This window comes from Adiantum capillus-veneris, chromosome 25, assembly GCF_014529385.1.
Source record: "Adiantum capillus-veneris isolate H3 chromosome 25, ASM1452938v2, whole genome shotgun sequence".
NCBI classification, from domain to species: Eukaryota; Viridiplantae; Streptophyta; class Polypodiopsida; order Polypodiales; family Pteridaceae; genus Adiantum; species Adiantum capillus-veneris.
In genome coordinates this window covers 46,616,538-46,632,701 of record NC_140955.1, presented here as the reverse complement: position 1 = coordinate 46,632,701, position 16,164 = coordinate 46,616,538, and the positions used below count along the sequence as shown (strand labels likewise).

The 16,164-nt window shown below is 38.8% G+C and overlaps 1 protein-coding gene and 1 pseudogene across 1 annotated transcript; one reads left to right on the top strand and one right to left on the bottom strand.

Moving 5' to 3' along the window:
* Positions 1 to 941: 941 nt before the first annotated feature.
* On the bottom strand, positions 942 to 4,273 carry LOC147424823 (uncharacterized). Its single transcript, XM_086500722.1, has 11 exons — positions 3,780 to 4,273; positions 3,619 to 3,692; positions 2,915 to 2,985; positions 2,658 to 2,774; positions 2,455 to 2,529; positions 2,259 to 2,378; positions 2,024 to 2,169; positions 1,919 to 1,936; positions 1,745 to 1,819; positions 1,257 to 1,651; positions 942 to 1,178 (listed from the first exon to the last, which is right to left on the bottom strand). The coding sequence occupies exons 1-11, from the start codon at positions 4,014 to 4,016 to the stop codon at positions 1,049 to 1,051; spliced, it is 1,458 nt and encodes a 485-aa protein (XP_086356848.1). The 5' UTR covers positions 4,017 to 4,273; the 3' UTR covers positions 942 to 1,048.
* A 3,451-nt stretch (positions 4,274 to 7,724) lies between these two features.
* Positions 7,725 to 8,998, top strand: LOC147424822 (uncharacterized; annotated as a pseudogene).
* The last annotated feature ends 7,166 nt before the right edge of the window (positions 8,999 to 16,164 follow it).

The following is a 16,164-nucleotide window of genomic DNA, read 5'->3' as shown; positions in this document are numbered from 1 at the left end:
AAGTGGACTGACTAACTCATGGAGGGAATTGTAGAATGAAATGATGAGACAAATCAACAATTTTTAGCAAACCTCATAGACATCACATGTACAACTAATCCAATATATATGTATGTGTATATGTCAGAACAAACTTTCATGCGTTCATATACTTACTAATCACTAGGATCAAGGAGTCACCACTCCACCTTGCATATGTGTGTGTAACCCTATCTAAGCACTATTTCAAGTTCATGTATTTTCTTTTTAAAAATCGGCCAGATTCTTGTTTGTATAACGGTAGCTAGATTCTTGTTTGTATACGGACTACTTTACAAAAAACATTCTCTCCTTATGAGAGACTTCACATGAGGATTTTGAAGCAATTATACAATTATACTAGATATGCCTTTTCAATTTGACATCTAATGTTACAAGGCCATGAGTTCACAAAGCCCATGCCATAATAAATAGCTCCAAAACTTGTGATACCCACACATTACAAACGAACTTTACACGACTATCAAGCGTGATATTATAAAAAGAGGCTGAGAATGGAAGGAGGCATTTTTGAGGGAAAGTATGCACCCGTGCACACATAGACAATACTTCTAATTTATTTTAAGTAGACCCTAATGTCATCCCAATTTTGAGCACTCAATAATGGTGACAAGAAAAAAGTACATTTTGCAATAAACAATTAGCTAGTGTCATCTTACTATTGAGCAATCATCAATGAATGACAAGAATAATGACAATAACGATATTGTCCACTAGTCTCGGCATTGTTATGCCCATATATCTAACATCTTTATGAGGCTTCAAATAACATAGCTCTACACCAAATGACAATAGAATATTGCAAGCCCATAATCAAGTGTTTGCATAAACAAAACAAGCTTAATGTAGTCCAAAGGTCTAGGCAATGTTTTGCCCAAATACATATTTCTCAAAATTTAAAAGTCGATAAAACTAAAAGACAATAGTTGTTGCATGGCTAGAATCAAGTTTTTGCACACCCAAAAAGAAGCTAACTGATCATGCAAAATAAGATTCACTCTAAAGAAGACTACTCCAAATCTGTGTGGTTATCAATGAAGATACAGCTTCGCCTTCGCCTCTTGCACACGAGTGATTGATCATATGAATAGGTGGTCGCCATGTGCCTTGCCATTGCCTCTACATAGCAAGGTAGCTCACTATCAATGACAATGAGATAATAATGTCATAAAAATTAAAAATTAGGTGCTATAAAATAATGAATAAAACAAACTCACTAGTCTGAAGGCACATCATTAACAACCAAATCATTCCCCACATCATCAATGCTATCATCATTATCTCCAAGCTCGGCAACCTGCAAAGCACCATAGTACTCCTGTACAAAAGGAGACAAGTATCCCTCACATATCTCTAGATCACTCTCCATGACCAAGCAACCATGAAAAGTGTGCATAGCCGCCTTTACTAAAGACCATGTACCACCACCAAACTCCAAACATGTACCTATTTTAGAGCACAAGGCCTCTACATACAATAGCATATGGGCAACACTCCTCTCTAACATGCCTCTCCACCCACCACTCTTGCCATTACGTGTTGTGCGAGCAGACGATGGCAAGTAGTGAATCATAATCTCCATTGAGAGATCTTGTTGCAAGACTCTCCCCACCTACCATACAAGAAAATGAGGCAACTATGCATGAACATTTAAGAATTTTAGTGCAAAACAATCACATTGAATAATAAACAATGACACACAAACCTTTTGAGCACTCTCATGATCAAATGAAGGATTAATTCCAACCTTGTGAAATGCCAAAGCATAGAATACATTCATCTATCATAATCATGGAAACAACACATAAAAAAGTCAATTTTGCATGTATCAAATTTCTTTTAAAGAATTTTTCTTGTTTTTTGAAGGATGCTTTATTACCTTTTGTGTATGCCCATTCTTTGTTCATGATGAAAATGGCTCAGAGCTCTCCATGATCCACCTAAAACTCAGCTCTAGGCCTGTGCATGTGGCCAAGCACTCCACAAGACTAAGAGCGGTGCTAGGACAAATAACAAGCGCCCAACCCATGTCATCCATCACTGTAGATGCAACCACCAATGAAAACTTGACATGGTCATGTGTTAGCTCATTCCATGTAGGAATGCCATGAAAACCTTGAACAAGCCCACCTACAAGCAAAATCAATGTATTTGAGTGTTAAGAATTTGAGGTAAGTATATGCAAGTTGTATACAAGATAGCATTGAAAATTCTCTTACCAGTAGGAAGATCAACACTCCATGCACTAGGTTTTCCATTTCTTATCTTCTCACGTTCACCCAAGCCAACAACTCTTGCATCACCACAAAACCATCCTTGAAGTTTCTTGCAGTGAACTCCTTGCCAAGCTCAATGTAATCATAAATTCAAACCTTTGATTGTTTTATGTCTCCTTTCTTTGAATGGAATGGAAACTAGCCAAAGGTCCATGAATCAAAGCTCCCTTTCCAACATTCTTTTGGGTATGAGAACTTCCTAATTTTCTTGTATCTAACAATAGCCAAAAAAATTACACATTTTTCTTCAAATCAATCCATGCCATAATGATTAGCATAAGACATAACAAAAGAGAGAATAGCAAGAACATATTGTTCCCACCAACAATTTAACTTACTTACCGTTGATTGAAATTCCACCCTTGCTTGATGGTGGACGGCCTCCACGATTCTTGCCTTGCTCTTGTCTTTCTTGATCTTCTTTAATTCTTTGAGAGCTTTGAACTCTTCCTCCATCTTCTTCCTTTGCTCAACAGTCATCTCTCCTGAGGACCCTGAGTCGGACTTACATTCACTCTTCAAATGATGAAGATAATTCTCCTTCTCCTCTTCTAGACACTCACCTTTCTTCATATCAATTCAGCAAGGGTAGTGCTTACGCTCCCAATCCGTGAGAAGAAAGACTCCACCAGAATCATTGTTCTCTTTGAAGATAGTGGAGGTGTACATACTATATGTAGGAGGACACATAATTGTCCATGCATTACATATGTCAGGCATGCAAGTGATCTTCTTACTCTTATGAGATACATCAAGAACCTACCACAATATTATTACATAAACCTTAAATAAAATAAACTTATATAACATTAGGTGAAATTTGGACTCACAAAGGGGCCCTTTAAGGAGTTTGACTTTACCTCTCTCTACCAAAACGAGCGCATGGATAATTTTTTGCGAACAAACTCCAAATTTGACGAAGGTTTGACAGTTAGAATGTCCTCTTCAAGCGCTGTCTACTTATATATAGGAGGCCATGAGATTCCTCATATTTTAGAAGATTCTTTTTTTTTATTCACCTATGATGTGACAACTCTGTTGGAATCTAAGTGAATCAAAAAAAGAATCTTCTAAAATATGAGGAATCTCATGGCATGCTATATATCAGTAGATAGAGCTTGAAGAGGACATTCTAACTGTCAAACCTTCGCCAACTTTGGAGTTTGTTTGCAAAAAATTATCCATGTACTCATTTTGGTAGAGAGAGGTAAAGTTAAACTGCTTAAAGGGAACCTTTGTGAGTCCAAATTTCACCTAATGTACAACAATAGTCACTTAGCGAAATGCATAACATAGGAATTACCTATAGACCAATCGACGGAAAGAATTTTTCAAGTCCACATGCTTTGATGGTGGAGTAGCCACATTCATCTCATTCTGAAATTCATAAAGAAGTACTCCTCTATATCTACTAGCAATGTCTTCAAAATATGACTCCAAGTGAACATCTAAAGGCAAAATCACCTTGTGAACTCCATGTGTGGAATCTACAACCTGTTGTAAAAGCCTTCTTGCATCCTCCAAGACTTGATCCATCCATACTTCCTTGGCCAACCAAGGGATATAGAAATGATCTCCCAAAGGCATTCCAAAACTTTGGCGAAAGTTCTCATCTGCTCCCAAAAGCTTTAGCATTTTTATCTTTAGCTCTTGAGAACATGTAGCACAAAATATAGAGTAGAGTTTCTCTATTGTAATCATCCTCAAAAGGAAGACTCCATAAAATTAGAAACCATTCTTCTCCATTAGCAGGATTCACCACGGATAGATTCTACAATAACCAAACAAAATAAACAAAAAAATCTTTTTATTATACTTTTAATAGAGTGTCGTACTCACCTGAGTCATGCGTCTATTGTAAGCTTTAACAACATTCCTCTTTGCTTGAATCTAAGCCCTCACACGCTCATCTTGTGACAAAGTAAGAGGTACCTTATTTAATGCTACCTGTAAATCAAACTTCCATTTATTCTGCATACACCATTTCAAAAAAATGTATCAAGAACCAAAAAGATTATTAGAATCTTACCAAATCTTAACAATTTAAGTATATACCCCATAAACCATGGGACCAAGGATAGACTAAGTAAGAGGATACCAAACCCTCTTTCATGATTGTGCTTCTTGAGCCCTTGCTTTCTCCATTGACACTCGTTCAGCCTCAGTAAAATTTTCAGTGATTTGAGACCCATCTAAAGAACAAATGGTACTTGTATGATACAAGTAGTCTTTGAAGTTGGTCTTAATGATTGCTTCTTCATTCATTCTACATAAACAATAAACCATAAAAAATTTACCTCAAGACGTATCATTAAAAAAAAGACAAAGAAAAATTTAATGTACAAATGAAAATAAGACTTACATGTTCAATCTTTGAAGAGCAGCAATTAATCTTAACTCCACTTGCTGGGTAGGGACAATAAATTGTGCCAAAATCCTCACATGTTTCTTCTTGTCATTACGTGAGACCTCGCTCATGCTCTCCATCCAAGAGGCCGCTCGATGATTCCCTTCCCAAACAAAGAACATCTTTCCCTTCAACATGGACCATTGATCGTTGTTTTCAAGCTCATCCTCAAACTCATTGTTAACCATATGCCAATACTTGTCCCAAGTTTTTGTAACGTCCTCATTAACATCTCTAGTATGGATAAGATGAACATACCTTTCATCTTAAGGTATCTTCTTCTTCAAAAACCTTCTTAAGTAGAGAAAGGTTCCTTCTAAGCTCTCGTACTCTCTCATTTATCAAACACCTACAAAGAGGAATCATAGGGGGTATGCATCCTTTATTCAGGGTTAAACTGTCTATAAACTCGGAGCCTTGCGGCCTGATAATAGCTTGTGGGATGACCTCCTCAACCTCTTTGTCATATGTCACCTTCTCATTGTCCTTGATACTCACATCTACATCCTTATCATTGGTGGCCTCTTTATCTCCATGATCATCTTGAATGTCTTCTACTTCTACTTGTTGATTAGCCTGAGCATTTTCAGCTTTATCAATTGATTTCTCGCTACCCTCGCTGCTAGCAACAGATTTCCTCTTCTTGTATATGACTTTGGGTGAACCTTTGGTTCTCTTTCCAAAGCTAGAAGCCTTCCGTAAAGAACAAATAGACGAATATCAACAAAAATATCACAAATATTCAACGAGTATCAACAAATGTCGGCTCAATTTGATGAGGCTAGAGCCAAGGGTCTCTTATTGAACAGTTTGAGTGTCTACAAACTAGTGTTTGATTGAAGCGATGTTCCAATGAGATATGTCAAAGCTAACACCGGCTTAAATGGATCAGTCATGATTGATTTAACATCAATGAAAGATGAAGGGAATTGTATACATAATGATAACCTCTGATGGCATGTGTTATTTGAGCTTTTATTGTCTCTAACTTTTCTGTGCATATTTCTTAAGCAGACTGCATATGATAGCTCAAACTGGAAATGAAAAGAGAGACAGAGATGCTGGATGATCCATATTGAAAAGCAGCTAGATGGATGGAGCAAAACAGCAGGTAGAGATTGCCGAAGATTCTGTTGATGAAGAGAGTAATATTTATGTCGGGGAAGTTTTTGATAACGATGGTGATGACAATCCATTCGAACAGTTTGATGAGACTAGAAGGGAATCATCGAGATTCGAAAGCATTTAGTCGGGGAAATGCAGCGTGGGATTTTGATTTTGAGAGGCAGGGTGGTGGAGAGGTTTATGATCAGGTTTGACGATATCTTCAGTGCTTCCAAATATCTAGGGAATTGATTTGAACAGAGAGAACTTGTTTTTCGCATGTCACCCACCCTCACACAAGCATCATCAACAGCACACAAGTAGTCCAAAGTTGTCTGTTCTACTTGGCATGCATCAGCAGCCCATGGTTCTTTGAGAGAGAAAGAGAGCGACACAAAAAGAGAGAGAGAGTAGCCTACGACATCTGATCTCTGTTGAAAAGCACTCGGCATGCTGGTGAGGTTCTTAAGCATCCTCAACTAAGTTCCAATACGCATCTTCACAGGGATTTTGCCGGCAAAACCCCTAAATGGCACACTCCGATCTTGCTCAGTAAACATCCCAAGAGCTCACAAGTTGGATCTGACATCATCGCAAGAGCTCCCAGAGCCACCTGATAGGAGTTTCGCCGCCGAAACCCCTCCAGCAGATGACATGGAGCCTACAGATTCGACGTGCCTGTCTTCAAACATAGGGCAGAGAGCGCTATCGGTGGACGTAGCAAAGGAGACCTTGCGTTGACGAGCTGTGCTTCGTGACACCGGTACTGTCGAGGATTCCATGCGCGCTGCAGAGGAGAGGGGCCAGGAGGCTAAAGAGGGCTCGGGGATGAGAAAGTAGACACAGACGGACTGAAGGGAGAGGGTGGAGGTGAGGCACGGCTGCCAAGAGAGCGGACAGTGTTGGAGAGGAAGAGCACATGGCCAGGGTGCTCCATCAAAATCTCCTTCACGATGATTGGAGCGTGGAATCTCAGGCATTTTCCCTCCACTGTCGAGACCTTGATAGAGGATGGTCCTGTGCTGCAAATGCAGAGGGAAGCAACCCATTCTGTAAGCGATTCAAAAACACTAGAGAGAGGATACGAACAGAGAGGCTGAGAGAGGGGGGTTCACTCGGAGAGAGATTTGGGTGAATGTAGGTTGATCGGCCTGATATAATGCTGTTTGGCGACACTGCACAGACAGTAGCAGATGATTGGAGCGTGCTAGCTTGCTGCTGGAGGCATCTTCTTATTATGTCGTCTGTATACCTGGTCACGCACGCGTTTTTATATTATGGAAAATCAGGGGAAACTGCTACTTGCAGGCCGTGATGCATACACTTGTGTACAATGCAGCTCCTTTCCTGTGTACTATGCAGCTCCCTGGTGCTCATGCACGCCAGTACGCACTCCTAATGTACAGATTTGTTGAGAAACAAAGGAGTTTTGCCGTCGAAACCCTCCAGGACCTTGTCACGTTTTTGCTAATAAACAACCTATGTTGATAGGAAGCTGCGAGAGAGGAGTACCTGATCACGTTTTTGCTGGTTGCATCGTTTCATTCTGTGATGTAGGGATCACAGAGGAAGATACAGAGCTGCGTTTTCAAGCGGTCCACACAATAAAAAACCACAGCGTGTAGGATGAATCTATTTTAAATCTATTTTTTAATTTATTGAATATATGTAGTGTGGAAACTATAAAAATGATAATACATGAAATAATAAAAATGATAGTAATGCCTGATTTCATATCTAAAGTAAGATACTTCACATTAAATACCGTCAATCATCACTTTAAAATAGAATATCTTGTGCTTTATTTCTCACTCTCATACCATCATATAAACGACTCCTGTTTTCTGTTTAACACTATCTTTGCCACTGTCGCCTTTCGCCTTCTACTTTCTGCAAATATGAATACTGCAATTATACGAGATGAGAGCAGCACTAAACAGATAGAGCTTGCAACTCAAAACAGTGTTGTGGAGATCTCATGCCATGAGTTAAGTGCACGTTTTAGATTAGTAGAGCATACAATAAGTTTGCATCAAATATTTGATGAGTAGAATGAAGGTCTTTCTTTTGAGGTGCCAAATATTCACAGAGGAGAGAATATTGTGTTTCAGTTCAATATTAATTTGGAAGGACATTTGTTTTGCACGGCAGACAGTTATCAAGACAAGCTCCTGTTATAAAAATTGAGGAAGAGTGTTCAATATAGCAGGCAGTGGAGGAGAAAGGTAAGCCAAAAGCAACAGAGAATGCTAGCTTGGAAACTGCCACTGCACATAGCATAGTTGAGATGCTTAGAAATCTGCCACAAAAGAACTCTCTAAGAGCAAACTTTGAGCTGGTTTGCGAGATAAGAAATATTGATGAGCTACCACAAAGATATGATGGAAACATCATGTTTGAGCTTCCATATGCAGACCCTACCAATAGGACAACAGGAGAAAATGACAAATTTGATGGACATGTTTGGACAAATGCAGTAACAAGCAATATTGCCGGATTTGATGGGATTGTCAGATTCAAAAAATGTGGTGGACACTTGATGTTCCTAAACAATATATGTTCAGGAGTGCAAAGATCAAAAGAAACAAATGAAAATTTTTGGACTGGGCGTTTGTCAAAAGTCTGTCCCTCAGGATCCACGACAGGCAGCTATGGAAGCCTAAAATGCTTTTATTGTAATCTTCCCCCAGCTTGCATCTCTGAATGCCCTTGTAGGCTCATCCTTTGCTTGCCCTCAGAGATCCATGGTAAGAGAATAATGAGAGGGATTCTTCACATGGGTTGTCACTCACACCCAGTTGCTGAGGGTGTTGCAAAACAAGCAATGGTGGATATTAAAGTTAAAGTGAAGGACATGCTATCTAAAGATTTTGTGGGTAGTCCAAGGTCTCTCCAACAAAAAATGGCAAAGGAAATAGTACTACAATCAGCACTTTTTAAAGACCACTTTGCTAAGGCAATGCTTTCTGACAAGGACTTAGGTGAGGTCCTTGCTAAACTTGCACCTACACTTGACAATAGAAGATTTTCACGATGGAGGAAAGAAGCACAAGAGGAGGTCGGCCAACCCACTACTGGCTGTGATTCCATTTTTAGTTTGAAGAAGCGCTTGCTTTTTGACTTTTTTTCAAAGCACGGCCTTTCCTGGTCAGCTAGAGTTCTCTGGCTTTGATAGATGTCACGTTTTTAAAATGTCAACCCAAGAACCTGGCAATGGTGTTGATTTGGTTAATAAAATGTGTCCTGGCGGTGAATTGGAAAGTTGTCGGGTTTTCTATGATTTTGTTAAAATAATGCAAGAATGGACAACTATGGCATGCCATGTATATAACCCTTATGTTCAAGAAATGAAAACCATAGCTATTGGAGATTTTAAAGTGGAAGATACTAAAGCTCAAACTCTTTTTTGGCTGCTACCGAATATAGTGATGCAGAAGGAGGGTTACAAAAAGGCTGAATTCAAAGGATTTATAGCTGATGAGGCTCAGGCAAATTGGCAAGCTGTGCGGACAGTTTTTAATGGGGGCACTAAGAATGTTATGGTTGGACATGAAATATCATGCTCATTTCATTGGGAACAAAGTATGCAACAACATGCAAGAAAATGTATCCTTCCCCACAATCAAGAAGAGTTTAAACAAAGGTGTAGAGCATGGAGGATTGCACCTTCTAAAGGGGCTGCCAAAACAGAATTGGACAATCTACTTATGTGGTTGAGAAAAGACATTTAGACAAGACTAAGATTTCTATTCTCGAGACATGGCTTGTCAGGTGGCATGCCAAAGTTGCACATTGGGGTGAATACATGGTGAAGGTGAGTCATTGTTAAATATTTAGAGTAGATCAAATAATTGCAAGTTTAAATGTTCTCAATTTATTTCAGGCTTTGGAGGGGAGTGACAGGCAACTAGTACCACACGCAAACTTAGCGGAGTTCGTGCATGAGAGCTGGTTGGCTTCCAATGATGGGGTTAAATATATTTCTCTATACAGTGCTTGCTATGGTGATCTTTGTACTGTTCTATTGCAGCAGTCAAAATATGACTCTTTTCTTAAGGGTGGACACCTTGGATGTGGCCTTGGAATTGAGAAAATTAAAAAAAGATGAACTTCATCTAGTGCAACCCTCCCAAGACCTACAGAAGTGGTGGACCTAACTAATCAGGCAGCAGTTGAGCTTAATGCTACCAGTAGAAACTTTTTGGCAGATGGTGATTCAAGGACAGTGAGGTGACAACGACAAGGCAGACACAATAACCCAATTAGAGATAGAGATTCACATCAGCCTGAATTTGAGTATGTTACACAACTTGCACGTCGCTCAACTCGACCTACCCATAGCTCAATTGGAACCCAAAGCACTATTGAGATGGATGTTTACCACACACGATGGGCTATTCAAAGGAAAAATCCAGGGATTGAAGTGCGATACCAAGGGTACTTATGACATAAAAACAAAAAGTGCAATGAGCTAATTGATAAGAAGGGTAGAGGAGGATTATTAGTGGTGCATGTCCCTTGTTTTGAGGGTCTCATTGAAATCCCTTCAGGTCTAAGAAAACTATTTTTATGGTTTTGTGGAAACAACATTGATCATATTGGGAGCCAGCAGAAATTTTGAAGGAGAGACCAGCAAGCCGTCCTACTATATGGCCAATTGCAAAAGGAACATCCTTAGATTATACTAAAATAGAAGCATTGTGGGTTGTAGGATTTGACTTGCTGAATATTGAAACTACATCACAACAAAATGCAAATTTGGTACACAATGCAAATGATGCTGATGTGCACCCTAAGCACCATGATGGTAGGGTGGTGGTGGTCACTAGGGTCATAACAAAAGAGATGGAGGCAAGGATCAATAGAGTTGTAGAGTTATTTTGCACAATTCATGGCCAACGTGTGGTGATTCAAAATGAGCATGTGGAATTTACTTTGACAACCAGTGCAAGTGAGCAAAATGAGGAGAGCTATTTGGTGGTGGTGTCCACTTTTGCTTCTTGCACTTGTGAGGATTTTTAAAAGCATTTACGAGAGGGTAAAATATATATGCCTTGCAAGCATCTTTATTTGTCTACACAAGAAAGCTTGGGTTAGATGTGTTTCATCAAAGGTTAGTTCATCAAGCAGCCTTGACTAAAAGAGATCTCCATCAAGCACTTAGACTTTTGTCATAGATTTTAAATTACCTTGTATATTTTTGGAAATTTTGGAAAATGTTGTCTATGTATAGCTGCTCAATCAAACTACCATATGCGATTGTATCAAACTACCATGTGCGATTGTTGTATTTGTATACATTACGTGATTGCTCATATACACATTTCTATATGTTTTGGGCCATTTTTGAGAAAATATTTTTAGCTTCTATATACAGTCTTAAAAACCTTGTAAATGGACTATAATGTCTCAAGGTGTTGTTTCCTACAGTTGTACTATGTACAGCTTCAAAAACTTGCAATTGTCTCTTTACTTACAAGGTATTTTTTCTAGCAATTGAATTATTTGCAAATGCACTATTTTTGGTATACAGCCTTCAAAGTTTTTAGCCTAAAATGAGCATGTATCCTTCGCTACTATTACATACATTCCACAATTAGGCATTCAAAAAGGTAGAGAGCTAACTAAAGGTAGATCTTAACAAAGTGTGATATCTTGTTTTTCTAGTGATACATTTACAATGCATAAAGATTCAATTTTCATATGGTCTTGATTCTTGGAAATGTTTCTCGAATAAAACCACCACTACTACGTGCAATTTCTATGAGTTAAATCAAAATGAAATTGCAGAACAAAAATATTCTCGCTAATTTGCTTGTTGAATAGAATAATCTATATCAACGGTATTGATATTATGATGCTCATACATATTATAAAGGGAGTTTCAAACATGTAGCATTGATCTACCTTTGCTTAACAAGATTCTTTGTGATAAGATGCAAAGCTATGTTTGATTTTTATCGAGTGTTTCTTAGTGAAATACATCAAGCATAATGTTTGTGTTTTTGGGGTTTTTTAAATTATGTTATTTTTTTTTCCATCACTCCTCTTGCTCGTGGGATTATGCTCGCAAAATGGTCATCCCCCCTTGATGGTCTGTTTCTTCATGGCAGTGCTCCAAAATCAAGCCTATCTCTTATTTGTACGGCACTTTTTTCAAAATGCTATCCTTACCATAAAGCATGAGATCCTCACCTACCAATATGTAGTTTCTTGCTTTTGCAACTATTCTCTTACACCAAACCTTTGACATGCCCTCTGGACATTTCCCTTTACCAAGAGATACTTCTACATCTTGCAATGATTCCCTTCCTGCATACAAGGCTTCCTTGACCTTTCAAGGAGCTACCAAGGCATCCAACTTGTCCCTAGCCAACTCATCAGCTTCTTTATTATGCTCATGAGGAACATGCTTAAATTATTTCTTATCAAACTCATGCAAATAATTCTTGATGCCATAGAACCACTTCTTCAAATTGTCTTTCTTAACATTTCATAAACCAAGCAACTGATTCATGACTAGCAACGCATCCCCTATTGCAAAATGATCCTCTTCAATCCAAACTCAACACACTACTTCAACCCAAGAAAAAGCGTAAGACACTTGGCCTCATTGTTACTTTTAGCTTCATCAAGATCATAAGCTCTAGAAAATATTTACATCACCTTTTGGGCTCTTAATGACTACCCCATCACTTGCCTTTTGAAGAAATTTTCTGTATGTACCATCAAACATCATTGTATACGCATTTGTAATATCTACTTCCTCTTCATGATCATCCTTGTCAACCCTTGGGTAAGATGGGAGATTTCTTCCCTTGTGTACCACTATATCCGCTAGGTGAGCTTTAACATAATGATCCACTTTAAATTCAAACTCATACTCTTAAAGCTCCAAAGTCCACTTTAAGATGCACTTGCTAGGCTTAAACGTTGTACTACATCCGGCAAAAGGTTTGATGTGATGAGCACATAGAACTCTTGGGGCAACAGATAGGTTTTGAACCTGCAACAACAAGCAAGAACCAAGGCAAAGACTCACAGTTCCATTTCTCTGTAGGAGAACTTGCTTACATCCTTCATCTTGCTCTCAAAATAGACTCGCTTGAAGTTCCTTCCCTGCTTTTGTAAGAGAACCGACCCAAAATCTATTGACCCCACACTAATAGATACATAGAAAATCAATTGCAAGTTAAGAGGACTCACTATTGGTAGAGAGCACAAAATACCTCCTTGATACCATCAAAAGCCTGTTGCATATCTTCATTCCACTCAAACCCTTGAACTCTTTGACTCAATTTCTGGAGAGGATACACATACTGTCATAGCATTAAAAAAAAACCATGACAAGTACATGAGCTTATGCACAAATGATGCCAAATCCTTTGTGTTGTTGGGCGGATCCATAAGGGACAAAGCCTTAACTTTCTCTAGGTCGGTTTCTATTCCATTTTGGGAGACCACATGTCCTAGCAAATGGACTCTGGCATGAGCAAATTACACTTCTTTGGGTTGATTTGTCCACCCTCTTGTTGAATCCTTTCAAAACTCAACCTTAGCTTCTCCAAATGTGTGATCTTGGAGCTGTCACATCCAATGTCATCCATGAAAACTCGAATGAACTTATCCAAGTAGGGACCAAACACTCTATTCATCCATCGTTGGAAGGTAGCATATGGATTAACCAGCCCAAAAGGCGTTCTTTTGTAGGCAAAACAACCCCAAGGAGTAATGAAGGTCATCTTCAATCGATCTTCAATCGCTATCAAGATCTGAAAGTAGCTAGAAAATCCATCCATTATTGAGTAACGTTCATGACCTGCAACTTGATTGAGGATTTCATCTAGGAAGGGTAGTGGATAATGATTTCTTTTTGTGGCAGCATTTAAAGGCTTGAAATCAACACATATCATAAATCTTCTGTTCTTCTTGGACACAATAACAACTGGAGATACCCATTCGGACTCCTCCACTTGAAAGATGAAATCTGCTTCCAAAAGCTTCATCACCTCTTCACAAAGTGCCCTCTCATGAATGACCCCCAACCTCCTAAGCTTTTGAACCATTGGCTTGGCACCTTCTTTTAGATTGATTCTATGCTCAACCCCTTTAGCTCCTTGCAACTCTTTATATTCAGTGGCGAATACCTTTGGAAACTCCGTGAACATGTCTTGATACTCCTACTTTTCTTTCTCTGTCAAGTCCTCTCCTAGCATCCTCCTTGCGTTCACTTTGGCACGCTCTACAATTTCTTTTGTACTATTCTTCTCCTCCTTAACCTTCACCTCATGTATCGATGCTTCCTTTTTGACACTTATCCCAAAAAGATCAGGACATAATTGCATCAAGCCTTCCTCTACACTTTCTTCTGATGAGGTAAACGAAGCATCACTATCATATGATGTAATTTCTGTTGAATCTGTATCTTGCATCTCCAATAGGGGCTATGTACGGCTCTCGTGTGTCTTCATGTTGTAGACAATGGTCCTTCCTTTCTCTTGGTCGAGGATGGTGATCAAGCCCATGCCCCAATCCTACTTCGCACCAAGGGTTATAAGCCATGGCCTCCCTAAAATGATCGGATAACCATTCTCAGCCGCTTGCATCACATAGCAATCAACCAAGCAATCAATCCCCAAGACTTTTATCTTCACATCTTCACCTATCCCAAGACACCTTGCATTTTTGTGGTTGGCCATCCTTATACGGATTGAAGCATTCAGTGACATCTTGACTCCTGCTTCCTTCATGATGGCCTCAATCATGACACGCACTTGGGCATCACCATCCACATATGCTTGCACTTCCATCTTCTTCCCAACATAGCTTCAACTATTGGCATCATATCCACCGCGTGACCAACCCTCAAGGAAGACACCATGCTTTGATGATTTTCCTTTCTGGAAGGAATCCACATACTCACACACTTGGTCCACTGCCTCCTCAATTTAGCATTCAAAGACACCAACTGACCAAAAGATATATTTGCCTTTTGATTTTGTATGTCGTCAACAATATCATAGTCTTCAACACCTTGGCCAAGGGGGTAGTCCTTTGGATCTATATTCCTTCTTCATTGCCTCTTGCTACTCTCTGGTTTCTCTTCTACCTTGGCCAAGGGGGTAGTCCTTTGGATCTATTTTCCTTCTTCATTGCCTCTTGCTACTCTCTGGTTTGTCTTCTACCTTAGCCTTTCCTTTCCTTGCCCTTGTTTCCCTCTATTCTTCTGTCTCTTCCTCCCTATCATGCCTATCTCTCTTATTGGCCAAAACATCCACATCTTGATGCTCAAGGGCAATGATGTTAACACTAGGTTGGTAATGGGACACTTTTATGTCCTGTTAAGTGACCATTTTCCTTGAATTATATCAAGAGTTTCAAAATGGATTTTGAGGTGCTATCTGTCTAGGAAGTTGTATCATGAGCTGAAAAAAACTTGACATTTTTTTGGAATATCAATTCCATCTTTAACCTTGTCCTTGCACAACATTTCACAACCTAAACTGTGTGAAAAAACGGGTCCTGTTTTTGGCTTTTTTGAACTTTTTGTAACTATACCACTCTAGAATTCATGTTTGTGAGGTCTATAATGCTAGAGAACTATCTTTAGTAGTCCTCAACATGTCCTAATGCTTCTAGGGAGAAATAAATGTTAAAGTTGTAAGTTATGACCAAATTACAAAAATTGTCAAATCCTGTTTTTTAGCCAATTTTACCTCTTCTATGATTTTTTTGGTGGCTTTCATGACATTTAAATGCAGTTTTGATTTTCTATGCTGCATATTGTAACATAAATCTAATATTCCTTGAATTTTGGGGCACCTAATACCCTATTTTGCATAGTAGACAACGATGGTTGATTTTTTCAATTATAGAAGAAACCGAAACATTCTAGTATATCAAGTATACCTTTTTCAATATTGTTAGTTTCTTGTGACAACTACATGCATTTTGTAGGTAGTAACCATATCTAGTCATAAGGATCAAATTTGGCTAGATACTGAATAGTTTCTATGGGATTCTACAACTCATAATGTTGAACCCAGTTTTTTCATGTTTGTTGTATTTAGTAATTCATCTTTGTCCCCAAGATTCCCCTTGGTAAGAGATGTATTATTCTTTTGACATGCTCCATGGCTCCTTATGAACCTAAAGGACAATAGGGAACTAAGAAAACATGCATATATTATTTGTATTGAGCGTGGCTATAGAAACTTTGATGATAGGTTTGCAGAATGGTAAAAATTCAACTTTTTTGTACCTATTTCTTTTGGCAAAACAAAAAATAGTGAGTGAGAAGCAATCATATGTTCTGATCACCAACCCATTGAAGCTAAC